The sequence below is a fragment of the Diadema antillarum genome, unplaced genomic scaffold, assembly GCF_040938485.1.
Source record: "Diadema antillarum isolate AM-2024a unplaced genomic scaffold, OU_Dant_1.0 scf00000112, whole genome shotgun sequence".
NCBI lineage: Eukaryota > Metazoa > Echinodermata > Echinoidea > Diadematoida > Diadematidae > Diadema > Diadema antillarum.
Window position 1 is genome coordinate 2468426 of NW_027271001.1, and position 19087 is coordinate 2487512.

The following is a 19087-nucleotide window of genomic DNA, read 5'->3' on the forward strand; positions in this document are numbered from 1 at the left end:
CATGTGTTGTGTGGATTAATTCTACTTCAGTCATGTGTGCACAGTTCCAGTGGCGGATCCAGAGGGGGGCGCACCAGGTGTGCGCCCCCCTTTATTTTTTTGTGGAAACAAAAGAAATAAAAAGAAAAATGGAGGGGGCGTGTGCATCTCCCCTTTAATTTTGCAAAGGCACCCCCTCTTTACGGAATTCCTGGATCCGCCTCTGAGTTCACATATATTTTTTTCATATTTGTTGAACCGGTTTGTGTACCACCCTTTTGTGTAAATTATAACTGCTTGAAATATGATTGTAATATGCAGCATATCGTTCATAACAAGGTGCATTAGTATTATAGTGAGAATTACATTATTTAGCCAGTCACCCTGTGTGTTGTTTGTCTTTTCAGTGATGCAACTTTTGCCTTGTAAATGTTCTCTAAAGTTACATAGTACATGTATTGCTAGATCCTTGTGATCTGTTTTGTATGTTTTTGTAGGCAACCTTCCTTTGTTCTTTTAGTAGTTACTGTTTGTGAGGGGAATATAACGATTATAAAAAGCCTTGCTTTTCAGCTTTTCAGCAGCCTCCTCCATTTCTAATGACTTTGTTTTGGTATAGTTGTAGAGGTCACAGCATAAAATTGTTTTTCTGTTGACAGTGTTTTCCTTCATTGCAACATTGCATTAATTTTGCATAACAACACATATCTATACAAGCAGCAATGCTAGGAGGGACATCCTACAGATCCACACCAAATCATCAGGCATTGAGTTCTCTGAGGGAGAGCTACAGCTCTTCGCTGCCAGCACAGAGGGCTACTCTGGCAGCGACCTGTCTAACCTGATCCTGTCAGCCATGTATGAACCTGTTCGGGAAGTCCAGAAAGCTACCCACTGGTTTGAGACAGAAGGTATTACCGCGGAAGGTTTTTCAGCAGCTAGAACTGATAGGGTAGTCAAGGTGCTATCACAGAGTGTGATAACCCTCAAGTGGTATACCTTCGGGCAAGTGAAATGAAATTTCTTTTTTTTCTGATATCTGAAAAACAATAAATATTTCTGTCAAAACTTTTATGGTATAAAACGAACTACTACTACAAATTACTGCTGCTGCAGCTGCTGCTGCTGCTGCTACTACTACTACTACTACTGCTGATAATAATAATAATAATAAAAGTAAAAACAATAATAATGATTACAATAATATACAAATATCGACTGCTGCAGAGGGAGATGGTAAAACTATTTCCACCGAGGTGATTTCTCAACAGTGCTATGTCCCGAGACGAAGTCGAGGGACATGGCACTGTTGAGAAATCACCGAGGTCAAATAGTTTTACCATGGCCCGAAAGAAAGCAGTCGATATTTGTTTTATATCCCTCTCGAGCATTTTACTAGAGTAATGACGGTTCCCTTTTGGAAAAATGTGCAGGTTTCCTGAACGATAAATCTAACGTTAGGCCGTAGCAGTGCAGCAGCAGTGCGTGCAGCGCGTAGCGAACGACACGTACCGCTGCGCTGTTACCGGTTGTTGATTCCTACACACGAGCTACACTGCAGCGTGCAAAACTCCGAAAGATCGAGGAGGTCCAGGACTACGTTAGAAGTAGGCCTAAAGCGGCTTCGTTACCCAGATCATCTTCAAAATCGGTTTTAGTTTATTCCTAATTCGTACCTGATATGGTGTCCTCCTGCGATCATTCCTCCGTTACTTGAACCAGTCACTTTGTCAATTGAGCTGAATGCATTAATCACACTAATAACGCGACGTTACACACACACGCCATCGCACCACAGATTTCTGTGATGTCGCTGGCGCTGCTAGCGCTAGCTACAAGCCACGCACAGGACTGTCGCTCAAAAGTATCGCTACTACGCGCACTGCGTACATTTTTAAGTGAGAAATGTAGATATCGATCACATGATCACGATTGGGTGCAGATCGTGGATTCCCAAAAGTACTATATCCCGCTGGCTAGTAACCAATTGCACCGCATCCAGCTGCTCGTAGCTAGCTAGTAAAACTACACCATGTTCGTGCTCTGTACAATCCTATGGCAAGAAGCTTTACATGAGGGATATAATAATACTTATACTACTTCTAAACTGGGCAGCAATGGTTAAAATGATGGCTGACTGATATGAACAAAAAAAAAAAGTAGATAAAACATAATGACTAATGGCAAGTTGTTTATATTATCACTTCATGAGTAATGCAGGTATCATGATTGAACATATTTGGCTTAAAAGCAATTGACTGTGGAACTCAGAATCACATAACATTGAATGGGCAGACAGAATGTGACTTGCCTGGAGGGACAGTTCAAGTGAATTTTAATCTGGACAGAGGACTAAATAGCTGTTTATTTGTAATTCTTCCCCCCCCCCCCTTCTTCTTTACGTGTAATGCTTCCTCTGCTGTATCATCTACCTTGTTGTATTGCCCAGTCTATTTCTGTTCTACCAAGATTTCTTTCTTGTCTGTTTGTGGTCTTGCTAGGGGCAAGTCAATACATTCTTACCCAGATTCATCATATTTCACTTCATCTACTTATTCAATGATGTAGTCTTAGAAGATGGGCATGCCTTGATCAAGTAATACTTAGACAACACTCTCTAGGATAGAATACAGTGCACTCCCATTATAACGAACATGGTTATGATGAAATTCCGGTTACAATGAAATAAAAATTCAGACCGCAACATTGTCGGCTCTATGTATTTTTATTGTTTATTTGATCACTTATAATGAAATTTTGATATATCTAAAGAAAACAGCCGATCCCGAGAACTTCGTTATAACCAGAGTCCACTGTATCACCCAACATTTACATCACAATGAGATATATTCTGGAGAAAATTTTATCCCAATGGTTTGAGGTTGTTCTCGAGAGGAATTACTGAAAAGTTCAAGCAACTGCTGTGACCAGTCAATGAGAGGAAACCCTATATTATGTCCAAGAGAATATTTTATTAAATGGTTAAATCCCACATCAGTCTTCAGATGAGCTATAAGTATTTTTTTCTTTGGTTTTTCTACAGGCAAACAAAATTATATTTTTTGATGTACTAGTAGCTAAACAGAGGGTTAAATATAAAAAAGAATCAAGGCAGTTTGTTCATAATATTTCAAAGATATGTATCAGCCATTTTTAGAAACTTTGGCCTTAAGGAAAATATCCCACAAACAGTCTTGAGACAAGCTGTCAGTTTTCTTTTTTTCTTTTTTTTAACAGGCAAACAAGATTATGTTATTTTGATGTACTTGTAGCTTCACAAAAATAGGCTAAATATAGGACTAATGTCTCCTTAAATTTATTAAAGTTTCACAGAATTATATCAACCATTTTTAGAAGTTTTGGCCTTTTGGATTATGTTCGCTTGTGAAGCTCTTTCCTGATGCATGGTTTGAGAATGCAAATAAGTTCAAGACATTACACTATTTTGTGTTTGTGTGTAGATGGGCTGTTCACCCCATGCAGTTCCAGTGCATCAAATGCCCTTGAGAAGTCATTGACTGGACTTCCACCAGATCTAGTGCGCCCACGTCAGCTTACCATTGAAGACTTCCTGAAGGCCCTGTCATCTTGCCATAGCACCATCAGTCACGCCGAGCTGGACAGATTTACAGAGTTCACTGAAAAGTTTGGGCACTGTGGATAGATTGTCCAGAATATCCTGGAACAAAAGTCTTCATCATAGTCTACAGCTTGGACATCAATAGTTGTGTTCATAAAATATCTTACTCTCTTTCAGCTTCAGTATGGTTATGACCTAGTAAGAAATTAATTCTTTTGAAATCAAATATAGACTGAATGATGGTTCTACCTACACGACATGTTGACAAAGTTTGTGGTAAAATGCTCCTTTGCAAACAAGTAATCTAAAAAATGACAATTGCATGTGTCCATTGATCACCTCAGTATACACATAATTGTCTATCCCACTAAGAGTGGAGATTCAACTAAGGTATCAAAATGGGACTCGGACATCATCAGTCAGTACACTGTCACAAAATGTGCCCATGGATTATACGACTCGCACAAAATTAAAACAGTCACTTTCCAAGGTGGCCTGGGAAATAATATGTGATTTACATCAGCATTCTCCATGTCCATTTTTGCTGCTTTCTGGGGGAGTAATTCTGCTATCAAAGTCTGGAACTTGGATAGAATTCAGTGAGAACAGTGTTTATAACCTATTTGCTGATCCGTAGTTCTCCCATTTGATTAATTTTTCTTCTGTTTGCCACTACCAAGCTACATGAAAGTGTACATTGTATATGAATGCCCTGCATGATCTTTTAAATAGCAAGTACAGTGGACTCCTGTTACAGCGATGTCCTCAGGACCGCCAGTTTTTCTTTTGTTATATTGAGATTTTGTTTTAACCGAACAAATAAACAATAAAATACATAGAGTGGATAATGTTGCTGCCTAAAATTTAACTTTGTTGTAACCAGAATTTCGTTATTACCGTGTTTGTTATAACGGGAGTGCACTGTAGCAAGTAAAAGTATTGACACTTTGAAATGATTTAAATGCATTTAACGAGTGTGTCACACTTCAGTGTCCTCTGATCCCTTCATAGTGGTTGCTGCAGAGATTTAAATCTCTTATGTGTGAACAATACAAATAGATAGTGATTGAGTCAGTGCCCTTTACTAGACCATTAACCAGAAAACCATTTTTTCAATTATACTCTGTATAACAGTTCTCAAGTTTAGACTTCTCAACACTTGCCTCAATTAATTAGCAAGAATCAAGTTTAATGAGTTAAGTTCATTGAATCTAATGTAGTTTCACTCATGTCTGTTTTGAGCTTCAAATCTTGTGTGGTGTATGGAAAAAAGAGTGCTAGAAATTTTGTGTATAAAATAGAATGCATATATTCATATATGATTAAGCTGAATTTGAAGGAGAAAGTACATAAAATCATTAAATTTTTAGCCTTTGCTCATAATGAGTGACAAATGTCTCTCATGACAAATATCTTTACCACTATTGTTACTCCAATTTAGCTAACTTTTACATTGTTGTGAATACTTTTTTTTGTTTCAAAACTTAGTACACTGTATGCTTTCTGTCTCAAACCATGCAATATACCACTGACACCCATCTACACGATTGATTTTTGTTCCATTTATCAATTTAATCTTAGAATGTCCATTCTAAATGGTCCCTGACTAGGCAGGACACTGGCTGGTGCCCCATCCTTACACACTGCACATTGTATGCTGTGACACCCAATACTATGGTAGTACAAAAGATGTGTTATAATTATGTTGTCTCAAAGTCTTATCTCGTTTTGTCAGTGTCATAAAAGACAAAGGGTCCACAAACAAATCACTAAGCATTATTTGGGTTGGGTCTTTGCCACCTATTACATGCATTAAAGCAGAAGTGTTGCATGCATTGAAAATACCTTCCATATAAAGTTGTCCTTTATCGTGCAATAATTAACAACGCAAAGAGAGTACTATGCTATGAGTAAATGGTAAAAATATGCAAACACATTGAATGATATGAAAATGGAGAGTAGCTGGGTGGTAGGGCCATGAGGTGTGTGAGAGAAGAAATTGTGCACATACTACAGCCATAGATGACTTAATTGTAAAACTGTTCTCATACACTTGCAGAAACTGTCGATTTAGGTAAAATGGGCACATATGCATAAGAAAGTGTGAAAAAGTGTTGTGATAACACAAATGCTGTTGAGTATTGATGAAAAAAAAAATATTAGCCAAAAAGGTACACTGACAATATCACAATCTCTGAGAACCTATCCAATCATGGTTAATATGTTGTATCTTATATTTAAACACAACCTGGGCTGTAGCAGTATCCTTTGATCTTGAATTGTGAGAGTGAACCACTTAAAGCATTTTGGGAAATATACTGCTAGGGCATGATAGATATCCACTGATCATACTGATGTATGTAGAAACTAGAGATCAGTGTTGTTCATCATGCAACATAATAGCTACCCACTACTGAATGGGGAAAGGTGCTATAAGAATAAAAGTCACTTACTCCGATCTAAATCATTTTTCACTATTGCTCTCAAAAAAACCAGTAGGCCCTATTGCAAAACAACTTGTTATCTTGGCAAATTGCGTCAACAAGACAAGTTTCTTGGTAGACCCTTGTCATATGTATATTGCTGGCATATTCCACATGGTGGAAGATGAATTCTGAGCCCTTCTGAGAACTATGTTTTTTCCTGGTTTTGCTAAACCTTCATATTTTTTAAATCTTAAAATGTAATGCCACGTTCACCCTAAAAGGAGTGGAAGTCATGAGAAGGTGGGAGTGTTATCCCATCAATATATCAAAGATGTACCGGATTTTCAGTTTTTTTTTATGCCTCCGCCACGAAGTGTCGTCAGAGGCATTATATTTTCGGGTTGTCCGTCTGCCCTTCCGTCGGTAATCAATTTTTTTGGACAGTGTAACTGAAAAACCATTTGAGGTATCCTAATGAAACTTGGCATGTATGTATGAGAAGGTGAAGTTGTAACTATCAACTTTTGGGCACACATGCACAAGGTCAAAGGTCAAGGTCAAATGCACAAAGTTGCACTATTTCCCCCATACTGAGTATCTATGCAATGCCTGAAGGTATTTTCTTGAAACTTTGTGTATACATGAACTACCAAATAAAGATGCTCCAGAGAGTTTTGTGTCGTGAGGTCAAAGGTCAAGTGAAAGTGTTAAAATTTCACTTTTTCTCCATATCTCACAAATGGTTCAAGGTATCTTCATGGAATTTCGTACATATGCATGCACTGACTGACAGTGATTATGTAGGGAATGTAGGGGTCGTGGGTCAAAGGTCAAGGTCAACTCCTCAAAATGTCACTATTTTCTTCTATTCAATGCCTGCAGAATTTTTCTTGAAACTTAGTGTATGCAAGTATTATCCAATAGAGATTCTCTTGGAAGTACCTTGCCATAAGGTCAAAGGTCAAGTGAGTGCTAAATTTCACTTCTTCCTTAAACTTACGAAATGGTCAAAAGTTAAGTAAAACTCCTCAAATCCCCAAATACCCGCACTCTTAGACAATATAGCCATTCATCCAATTAAACATACATGTAGTTCAAGGGAAGTGAACATTCAACACATTTGTGACAAACCTATCATTTTAGTAGTTTGCCGATAGGTATTATGTGACACCGTCATCACACATTGTCAAGACATTGTACTATAGACCTATCAGAAGAACCATGCATTGTGGCAGAGGCATACCAGTCACCATAGCGACATTTTTTTTATTTGTCTCCAGAAATGCTGATACATGTACACGTAGAAGTATGTCTTCCAAAAGGAAATGTATCAGGTAAACATGTCTCAGTAGGAAATATTCACATTTGTAACTAAACTTGGTTGTTTTCTCTAATGGAAATAAATCAGCACACCTCCCAACCTTTCTGACATGATTTGGCTAAAAAGTTGGGGGGGGGGGGGGGGGGAGGAGAGTAGTTTCCATAGGATGTGTAGTAATTTTTTTTTTTTTTTAATCCTATTGAATCAAGAGCCAGGAATGGTCAAAGTTCAAATTTTTTCCTCCAAATTCAGAATGGTTGGGAGGTCTGTGTCGGGTAATGTTGCCTCAAATAACCAAACATTTCAGTTAAGGCTGACAATTCTGTTATAAGCACCGATGACTACATCCTGGTCTGTGCCAGTGGTGACAAATGCAGAAAGAATGCATAGTGTACCTACAAAGATAGAGGGAGTGCTACGTATTGTGTGGAATATAAAAGCTACATTATCCACATCTTTTACTGTGAAGGACTCCACACATGTATTCCAGACATGTCAATACACTTTTTTTTTCTTTTTTTTTTTCTTTTCAATAAGACAGATTTGCATTCACCTACCATTGCCCTTGGCAGGTACACACAGGCATTCATTGAAGTATGATGGAGCACTCTTATCAGATGTCTTGACTTGTCCTTCAGGAGGGCATTATTACCCAGCAATTCTCTATAGGGCTTTTTACACTTGTGTTTCTTAACCCCGGACTTTCTCTGACCCAGGACTATCGTTAGTCCCGTACCAATTTTTTCAGCTTTTTACACTCGCCAATTAGTCCCGTACTATCTCTTGTCCGGGGCTAAGGAGAAAACTAACCTTTTTACACCCATATTTCTTAGCCCCGGACTTTCCAAACCACATGAATATTCATAATTACGCTGTGTACTGTATGCGTACACGCACGCACCGGCAGCACTTGATAACCTCGTTTCTGATTGGTCAGTGAGGGTCGCACTTCGTCTCCGTCGCTTAGCCCAGGATTATTTTTTCGTTCTGTTTATACTCACTTGCTTGGCACCGCAATTGCGGTGCTAACCCCTGCTATTTTGCAGGGCCAGATAGTACCGTACTATCGGTGGGGCTAGCCCACTTTGGCAAAAACGAGTGTAAACAGAAAGTGGGCTAAGGATAGTCCCGTACCAACGGTGGGGCTAAGGCCCCCCCTTAGCCCCACCGTTGGTCCGGGGCTAAGCAAAAATTTACAAGTGTAAAAAGCCCTTATGTTGGTGACCGTGTGCAATATCCAACCACAAATGATTACATGTATAACAGAGTTGCAAGAACTTTACCCATAAACTGCCATTCTTCAACTGAAATGTACCACGCTTTTGTCAACTGAGGACTTTTTGGATTTTGAAATGAATCATTACTCATTACTTGGGGTTTTGGTTTGACTTTGGCTTGAATGTGCAGTTTTTTTTCTTGTGTGTGTGTGAGTCTGTTTGTGTGTTTGTTTGTTTTTTTACATTTGTCATGTGTATGATATTTAATAAGAGCTGAATGCTATTTGATAACAGATTGCACTTTGCTGAGATGAAACCGTCCCATACCTTCTGCATGTACAAACAAACAAACAAACACACACACACACACACACACACGTTTATACATGCATGCACCTACGAGTTGTATACCAGTACTCATACTGTCAAATCGTAATGTGCATTTAAACATATGCCTTGCACAGAAACCTACTAGTATATAATCAGTGCAGTTACAGTTTGCATTATGCATCTCCCATCTATCCATGTGTTAATCTCAATCTGTGCTTTGTTCCTCTAGTCTCACATGACATGCACAAATAATCAAGTGTGGCTAAGAATGTGTTTTTATTTCCTAGAATAGTGGTTGGGCATGACCAATTTCAAAATGCTAACATATATATATATATATATATATATATATATATATATATATATATATATATATATATATATAATCCTTGTGGTGAGACAAACTTAAAGGGAACTGTAACCCAAATATAAATGTGGATTGTGTGAATGCAGCAATCTTTGATAGTTAGAACACATCAGTGAAATTTGAGGAAAGTCAGAATAGCCATAATCAATATTCAAAATTGATGAACTTTCAGAGTTTTGGAGCCACCTCCTCTGGATGAGTGACTGCATGACAATTTTAAGAAAATAAAAAGAGAATTCATCATATTTTCACTTTTCTGTCTAATAAAAGAGCATGTGACTTTGATACCTCTTCTAGAAAGCAGGGGAATAATACATGTACTACCTTACATTATGGTCTATGACAAGTCAAGGGAGTATGTACTTTTCATAAAGAATGAAATGTGGACTTCTCCTTATATTATCACTATAAATATCATTATACAACACCTCAGAATGATGTCGAATTGTGATTGGCCAAGAACATGTCACATGACATTCAATAGAAAATACCTATCAAACTCATTGAGAGTGACAGCCATGCAATAGGCCCCTGGCATGGGCCTATTGCACGGCTCGAAGGTACTATAGCACGGCTTCGCAGGGGGCTACTATTGCACGGCCGCTCACTGTAGAGTTCTGTGGCTCACACTAGCAAAGCGCCAGAAAACTACGTGCTGGCCGGCTGTGCTGCGCTGCCGGCAAGTCTCACAGACCAGGCGCGGCGGAGTACTGCAACGTTAACGTGTACGCGCAGCTACCTTACCTAGCTAGTTGCATGTATTGCGGCCTTACCTACTGCTGTGTTTTTACTTTTGACTCTGGTCTGCTACGTAGACCACAGTGATCCCAAAATCAAGACTTCATTTCAAGTTGAGAAACCGTAATTTGATTATTTTTCTGTGTTTTTATACAAAATCATTTTCGGAAATAGACAAAGTCTAGACCTACTACTAGATCTACCGACATGTCAGATCGGCCTAACAGTCAGGCCTAACTCGATCTAACGTTAGTGTAGAATGGGTATAGACCCTGCAGAGTTTGTGATTCCTGTGACTGTGTGGTCGAATCATGACGAGTGTTCGAAAGCAGTACACAGGGTGGTTTACAATTCTCGGCCTAATTGTTACATTTATTTTTGGGCCTTCATGAGTTGGCGGTCACTAACTTAGTACTGTGATTGTGGACAAGGTGTTGTATAAAACGAATAATTTATGATTTTGTTCGTGCATTGGGGCACGTAATATCGCACTCGGCGCGAGATTCGCCACTGGTCTATTCAACGCGGCGCTACGCGCCTTGTTGAATAGACCAGTGGCTTATCTCGCGCCTCGTGCGATATTCGTGTCCTATGCACTTACAACTCATAAATTATTCGTATATTATCCTGTGGTGATGTCACATACTGATGTAGTCTTCTCATCCAGTGATGGCAGCACCAAAACTTTTTTCAAGGTTTGAAGGGATTGACTGAGTTTCCTCAAATTTTACTGATGTGCTCCAAAATATTGTGGCATTCACTCAATCCACATACAAATTCAGGTATCATTCCCTTTAGTAAGTACATTAAACACTTCCATTGAGGAGAGACAGGTTAGATGCAGTTTGTGTTTATTCTATCAGTACTATGATATATATTTTACAAGATGTATTGACTAGCTACATGGAACATGGCTTGCTTGACTTGAAATGACCATATTTAATCATCTAGTCTATTTGTGTACTTCACATACAGCAAAATGACTATAACACAATATTCCATTGAAAACATATGGGACAAAAAAACTATAACCATCTCCATCATCTGGCTTTTATACAACACCTAAAAAGAATGTAGCTATCCGATTGGTCGATTGCCCATTATGTGACATTTAGTTAAAAGTTCCATCACATGCTGTGGCTGTCAGCCATCTTGTTTGAGCAAAAATGGATAGCGCATGGCTGATGTAACCCATTTCCATTGACTCCGGTGTTAAACTAGCGATTGACTTGAAGAAATTTGTTCCATCGCATGGCTCTGATGTCACAATTAACAAACGTTTGCCGCGTGCACTCAACAATTTCAAGCGTGTACTTTTGTCACTCATTTTGTAAACAACTTCAACCAATCGGCTTTTCGCGTACGAACGTACACGGTGACTGTGATTGTTCGGTTTCTCATTCATCTTTTACGGAATATGGTTGCCATTTCTGTGCTAAATTCAAGAATCTGTATGGACCACATCTGTTAACGTTCGAGGTGCTGTATAAAACAAATAGTGTATGGTCTTTACTCATGCAATGGAGCAAGATTTCTCACTAGGTGAAAGATGAGGCACACTTTTCAACTCGGCTTCGCCTGGTTGAATGGAGTGCCTCTATCTTTCACCGAGTGCGAAATCTTGTACCATCGCACTTGTGACCATTCACTATTTGTATACTATGGGTGGCTCCTAATAGAGAAAAATACATTGCACTTCACCAAGAGTATTATATATGGGTGAGTTCTGAGTGCTCTCTTAAAGCGAACTGAACCATACTCTACCAGCGCCACGGGAGTGCTCAAATACTGCTAAAGTGTACTGTACTGAAATAAACCGAGCAAAAAGCAGACCACTTCCCGATCTGCTCCAGAAGGGTACCAAAAGCATACCAGAGTCGGTATGTGAAGAATATGCGTAACATGCACATACGTCATAATGCGAAGAGTTCATTCTCTTTGTTCAGGACATCTATAAAGTAGTTCAGCGTGCCAGGTGAATGACCCTGTTGCTACAAAATGTGTGACCCTCTCTAGAAATAACTCGTGATGTACACTTTCTCTACAGAGGGCTCAAACACTCCTAATCTGGCACAGGTTCAGTTTGCCTTACTTCACTTTTGAATGCTCAAACCCACCCTATGACATTAAAACTGACATAAATGTGAGAAATGTGAAATATGTGTGAGGGCTTGTCCAAGCCAATGTAACATAAAGAGAACCATCTGCTAGAATTTCATTTATGTCACAAATCACGAAACTGTACACAATTTCTATTTTCCTATAAATTTCATTGTACTCTCTTTTGCAAGCCTATATCTATCCTCATGGAAAAAAAAAGCATGTCCTTTGCAATTTGAAACTTTGCATCCAACTGCCCTGCCATTACCCAAACAGATATAAAACTAATATTCAAAATTTCTGAAGCCTCGAATCTTGAGGCATCTTCAAGTCACTTGTACATTGTACTAAAGCAAAAAAGGTAAGCAGGAAGACTTTGTATGATCAACTTTTCACTGTCAATAAATGAATTGTAACATTAAGCAAGAATAAACTTCCTTTTGACCATTAGTGATACCTGTTTAATACGTGTAGCATGCGAGATGTACTGAGAAATTCTGTAAAGCAAGAAGTATTCACGGAATGAAATTCTTGTGAATGGAGCCAATGGCCTTTTTCACAGCATGAAATTTTTGCATATTGCTTATTGGCATCCAATGCATGAAAGTGTAGACGAGAATTTCTGCGTACATTTTAATGTGAAACGTGGTTCTTTGCCTCTGGTTTTACAGTTTGTGCAAAAAAAGCCTTAAAGGGAAGATCCACCTCAAGTTTAGCTAGACTTCAATCGAATACATAGCATAACACACAAAATGGGTTTCATTCACATAGGACATGAGTGTGTAAATAGGATTTTAACATGTCATGTTAGCACAAAAGAGCCATTTTTAAAACAACGGATGCAAATTAGATGAGATGATCATCTCATTGCCTCACGGTCTCTCACTGACCAGCAGGCAAATCTTCACATTCCCCTTTTTGTTCATTACGCCCCAGTCACATAGAAACACGGATCCTCAAGGATCTACATGATGATCCGGGGAGTTCCACGATAGTTTCGCCCTGGATGGAGCATCGACGAGTGTTGATGACTGTGCACACGGTATCAACACGGCGCTTAGACGGCCCATACTGGACCCACCCGACAACGACACAGTTCATGCCGAAAGAGCGCGGCGTCTACACGGACCAACACGGCAGCTACACGGATCAACAAGGCAGCTACGCGGCAGCCACACGGGACCATCCTGGATTGGTCGGCCAACACGGCAGTCCCCAGATGAGGCCAGATGTTTTTAACCTCCAAAAGTTGCCGTGTTGGCCTCCTGGATGTCCAAGGATATCCAAGGCTTCAACACGGATCTCTCCCCAGACCACCCCGGATCAGATCGGGGTGATCCGGCATGTTTATGTGACTGGGGCTTTACATTAAGAAGAAAAAACTTTTCTATCAAATTATTGTGATGAATTATCAACAAAGCAATGACTTGGTGGTGAAGGGGCTGTAGACACTTAATTCTTAAACAAAATGTGATTTTATATATATACTATTCTGTGAACAAAGCAGCACAAGAATTGCTATCTGACATCATTATCCTCATCTACGTTCCAAATGGTTCTGAACAACATCACTGTTTTGTTAAAATGTGAAACCCCATTATTTTTCATGTCGTATTCAATTTTGATGAAGTTTCTACCATACTGTTTGGAATGATTTCCTCTAGTAGAATTTATCAAAGTCAACTTAAACATGAAATAGAATTGCACTTTAAATGACAACCATCATAGTGATGGCAACATGGACAGGTTGGACACTGCTATATCTCTAGGAAACTGGACAAGCTGTGTACAGCAAAGAATACTATCACAAATATGTGCCTAATCAAAAATCAGCAGTTTGATTTGAAGGACAAGGAATTGATAACATGTTAAAAATTCATGTCACATTTTGTTCACAATTACTATTCAAATATTCATGAAATAGCAACAGAATGTCCTGGCCATATCAAAGACATGCATAGAGTTCTGATTAGTCCTTACCTTGTTCGGCATGAAAATAAGACGACAAAAAAAGAAGAAAAAATATTATTTGTACAGGGGAAAAACAATGGTTGTAAATTTGGCATCACTACACATCTTGAAGTTAAAAGAATAAAAACAAAAGCAAGAAAGGTAGTTGATATTCAGTGATCCCCTTTTGTCCATCCCTGCAAATAATGTACCCTCTTTCATGCAGCAGTCCATACGCTCTACAGCATACCATCAAGCCTTGCTATTTCTTTCCTTTCTTGTTCTTTTTCTTCCCAGAACTCTGTGCCCCGCTCTGCTGATCACCTCCGCCCTGTCTCTGTGTCCTCGACTTCAGCTTAGGTATCGTCTCCGCGACATAGAACATGATAGCTCTTCCTGATGAGAGAGGAAAGAAGAGTAATACAGCTTGGCATAAATTCATGCCATTTCAGGCTCAATGCAAAACAAAACAAAACAAAACAAAACAAATTTTAACATTAAGGGCTATGGAAGGGTGGTGACGTGGCTCTGTCAGCACTGCATCTGCCTTACAATCAAGTTGATCAGGTTCGATTCCCAGTGAGTCTAGCTGAGCAAGTACTAATGTTGTATGTGATCAAGTACAATTGTATGTCCTTCCTGTAAGAGGCATAAACTCTGTCCCTTGGATATGACGTTAAATGGACATCCTGTTAGTGAGGACATAACTAATGCACATAAAAGATCACACTTCACGTCCTTAGAAAGAGCAGGGTGCTAACCTGATGAAGTGGTCCACTGTACAGTGTACAACGTAGATACATATCCACACCAGAAAATGGGTGAAGAATGCCTACCCCGTGTGGTTCGCTCCAGATGATTAGCAGTAGCCAAAAACTGGTATCAACCGGGCACATTGTGCCATACGAAGAAAAAGGCGACCATGGATATTGTTCAATTTCCTGTGTGGGTGTCACATTTGTTGATGCAGTCACTCTGAAGAATATCACTCTTTTGCATTCCATGCAACACTGCTGCATCGCAATTCAACCAATATGGACAGAAACTTCAAGTCTTCTGCTTTCAGTGGACGATCTCTCACTTTGAGACCATTATTCCCAAAATCTCCTGCTCTCGCACTTGAGTTTGAATTTCTCCAGCTTTAGCTGCGTGTCTCTCGCTTAAGATGTATTTTCTCCAGCTCAAAATTTAGCTTTCTCTCGTTCCATCATGAATTTGTCATATGTGTTCAAAATTAGGGCTAAGATAGCACCAAAGAAAATCTATAAACTGACAGCTTCCAGGGCTCTAAAGCAGGCCCTGGACCCCGGCTGAAAGGGACAATGTGCCTCAAGCTCCTGATGTGCCCTAATATCACATAGTATTGTGAACATGATTGCACAATGAGAGCCTCCAGTTTGCTAGCAGGTCAAAGTGGGAGAATCTCCCATTTAACCCGTTGAGGACGAGTCCCGAGTATACTAGTACTCAGGCAAGTGTCAATGGGAAATGCATGTAGTAGCCAAATCAGCCCGTCCCCAACGGGTTGTAAGAGGTGCTTGGGGTCGGAGTCTCTGTATTTAGTGCAGCACTCACATCCTGAAATCACAGTCAAAAGCGAAATCCTCTGGTGATATATACACATCCTACTATTCAGCACTCAAAGCCAAACAAGGCAAGAATACTTGGTACTCGTGACATTACCTAAATAAATGATTGATATCTTGAGGGGTAATTAGGAGAGATCTGAACTGCCTACAGTGAAACACTGTCTGCAAATAGATATGATAAAGTTATTTCGAGGTGACATCACTTGGCAGGCACCTGTCTATGAAATTCATGAAACCCTTGTAGTAAGTTGTGGACAAGTCACACTTTATAACTAAAATTGTAATGTAATTGTAATGTAATTGTAATGGGGCGACAAAATCTTGTAACTAAAAAATGCCAAATAGCATTCGTATTCGTCCCTTGAAAGTATGTGTAGGGTCACGGTAGGATCATGGTAGGGTCATGGTTTTGATCTCTCCCAGCATTATAACAAATAGGAACACCTTTCCATCGACATGCCATGGGGGCTTCACTTTTGGGGTAAGACAGCTAGGATTTGGACTGGACATCACTTAACTGATTATCTGGCAATTAACCCCCCCCCCCCAAAAAAAAAAAAACAACAACAACAAACAACAACAAGAACAAACAAACAAACAAACAAAACAAAACAAAACAAAACAAAACAAAACAAAACAAAACAAAACAAAAAGCAGTTTTCACCAAAATTTCAGATACAAGGTCTTGTCACCCCAGCGACGATAAGCAAGTGTAGTATCTAAAGCTTAGCACATAACATCATTTTGTCATTAATTTCAGACTCACGTGACTGGAACTGCTCAGACAGAAAGGAGCCTTCCTTGTCCTTCATCTGAACTCGTATTCTTCCTTTGAAAGTAGGGTCACGGTTTTGATCTCTTGGATACATTTTTGTATTCTGTCAATATGAGAGAAAGAGGAAGGAACAAAAATGTTAAAACCAATGTATGCTAATGACCAGTTCCTGACAGTTAAATGTAAAAGTTACTCAACACACCACACATTATTGTAGGTCAGATATTACGGCAACACATCAACGTCACACAGGGATATGTTCAGTAATGCATTAAGTACAAAACTAGATATCCATACTTGATTATTTACACAAAAATTGAATTCACAAATGAAATAGAGAAGCAAACAAAGTAGGTACATAACACAATACCTTATTTCACACTTCAGAAACAGATGTGGTTATTATTGCCAAGATACCAATTTGTGTATTGGGTCAAAATTCAGTTGCTTGCTAAGTACTGTTTCAATGTAAAATACTTGCATATTCACTTTTTCTGTAGTTTTCCAGCACTTTACCAAGTGTTTTTTTTTTTTATGATAAACCATTTCATTGCATTTTCCCTACACAAAGCAAAAGTCACTTCCTGCTTTGATGCAGATCAAAACAAACATGACATTAGGTTCTTGACCTTGACACGATAATCCCTGAAGCAGCTCTTCCAAAGTGTACTGGGATGGCATGTTCTGTGACAGTACTCTGTGGGTGATGGTGAAGTTACGGATTACACCATTTCTATTAACAATGAAAACTATGATGTGCACACTAAAAATTATGCTGTAAAATATACAGCACCATGGAACCTACAGGAAGTTCCAACCCTCTGATGACAAGAGAAGCATTCTACTTCTGTGTCTAGGCAATAAGTATTTCTGCTTTAGCATTTGTTATAAAATTTCAGAATAAGACTGGAATTCTTCACTACTAACTCCTGAGTTTGCTACATTAAAAATGCACTTCATTTGAAGAAGAAAGAATGCAACATCAGTTGAAATGTGCTGCCATTGTCTCATGGACATGGACTGAAAATTGAGTCTCTCCTCTTCATATGACTTACATTAAGTCACAATTGAACTGCAAAGTTACAACTAGTAAACATTGCCTCACACATCAGACTCTACTGCTGATGTGCTGAAGATCAGTGCTTTATAAATTCACCTGAAATTCTGACAATAAATGCTGATATTTGAGTGTCTGAACATTGTACAATCAACTCACAGACATGTAGCAGCGAGTTCAGTCATGAGTCAATCCCATCCATTATTCTCCCAAAAGTCCCCAGATATAATTGGTCTATGGCTAAACACTCACTACCATTTGCACTCACATTGCCACGTTTAAAAATACAATTGTATGATAAACCTGCTGTGCCTTTTCTAATACAAGTGTATTCTGTGCCATGAAGTTCAAACCTGGCCAGTGGAAACTTTTTCCAGCCATCTCTTCAGACTGCATCAAAGACTAATTTACTACATGGAAGAAGGCTCCACTTATTCCTGTTAGTTTAGAACTATTAATGCACGATCCACGTGAATCTTTACAAATTACTTGTACTCTAGTCGCAGAATACTGGTGATGCAAACTAGAATTATCACTGAAGGTGATTAATACCCCCGCCCCTAGTGTTGCTTTATAGTGTGTGATGTCATGAGGGCAATGAGGTTAATACCAAGTTTGTGCATTTGTCAAATTGGAAACAGAATAATTTTAGTTTACTGTACAATTACAGAGTTGACACTGAGTATAAAACTTACAGCAAATGGAAACATGCTTTCCCCCAGCATCACTACACTTAAAGACCATCATACACACCAAATTTGACCTTCATAGCTTGAATGGTTCAAGTTGATACAAAAATGAGTGGTTACCATGGCAACATTTTTCTTATATTAACACATTGGTGTCTTGCATAACTACACCTCCCGATCATCATACATACTAAATTTGACCTTAATTGCTTGAATGATGAGGAAGTTATTAAATTCACAAGGTTTTGGTAAAATTATGGTTACCATGGCAACGCATTGTCCGACAAACACAAAAAAACATGTCTTGCACATCTATATCTCAATATCATCATTTACCCTAAGTTTCATTTAAATTGCTTCAAAACTGTAGGAGGAGTTCGCGACGCAAGATTTTGCAACAGACCAACCGACCGCCCGCCCGCCCGACCAACATCACAGTGATTCCTATGTATATACCCCCTTCACACTATGTGTGGCGGGGGTATAAAGATGTAAGAAGACATCAACAGACTGGGTGGCAGAAAGAACAAGACAGAGAGGGGGGGGGGGTGGGGGCAAGAGCTAAGCCTCTTGGTAGTGTGAAAGATGGGTAACACACAGGATTGGACCACTAACTTACTTCCACTGCAACTGGCAAGCCAAGGGAGTTACACACATCTCTAATTTCTGTGATGGTGGGATTTTCGACACCTCTATCTTTAGGAATTTTCCGTCCTTCTGCAACTGTCTTCTTGCTGTTTATGTAGGCTGGGTAAATGCAGATCCAACTGGACAAAAAAGAAAAGAAAATTGTGCAATATGGTTTGTGTCAATATGAAGAATATAAGATATATATAACAAAAGCTGTCATCATGCTCCTAAACCATTTCAGGGATTGTTCATCTTGATATTACTGTCTATGGGAAACCATGTACAATGTAATGTAAATCTGGTCACTTAGAGAACCCTGTGTACAGAATCTTCGCTTCT

The 19087-nt window shown here is 39.1% G+C and overlaps 1 protein-coding gene across 1 annotated transcript; it reads right to left on the minus strand.

Annotated features, from left to right (window-relative positions):
- Positions 1-13902: 13902 nt before the first annotated feature.
- LOC139719649 (signal recognition particle 19 kDa protein-like) lies at positions 13903-18862 on the minus strand. The gene is made up of 3 exons (XM_071631054.1): positions 18738-18862; positions 16364-16475; positions 13903-14404 (listed from the first exon to the last, which is right to left on the minus strand). Exons 2-3 carry the CDS (start codon positions 16464-16466, stop codon positions 14271-14273), a joined length of 237 nt encoding a protein of 78 aa, XP_071487155.1. The 5' UTR covers positions 16467-16475; positions 18738-18862; the 3' UTR covers positions 13903-14270.
- Positions 18863-19087: the final 225 nt, after the last annotated feature.

Coding starts and splice junctions, on each gene's coding strand:
- LOC139719649 (XM_071631054.1), bottom strand. CDS start 16,466: ATGTATCCAAGAGATCAAAACCGTGACCCTACTTTCAAAGGAAGAATA. Junction 14,405..16,363: donor GTCTGAGCAGTTCCAGTCAC/GTGAGTCTGAAA, acceptor CTCTCTCATCAG/GAAGAGCTATCATGTTCTAT.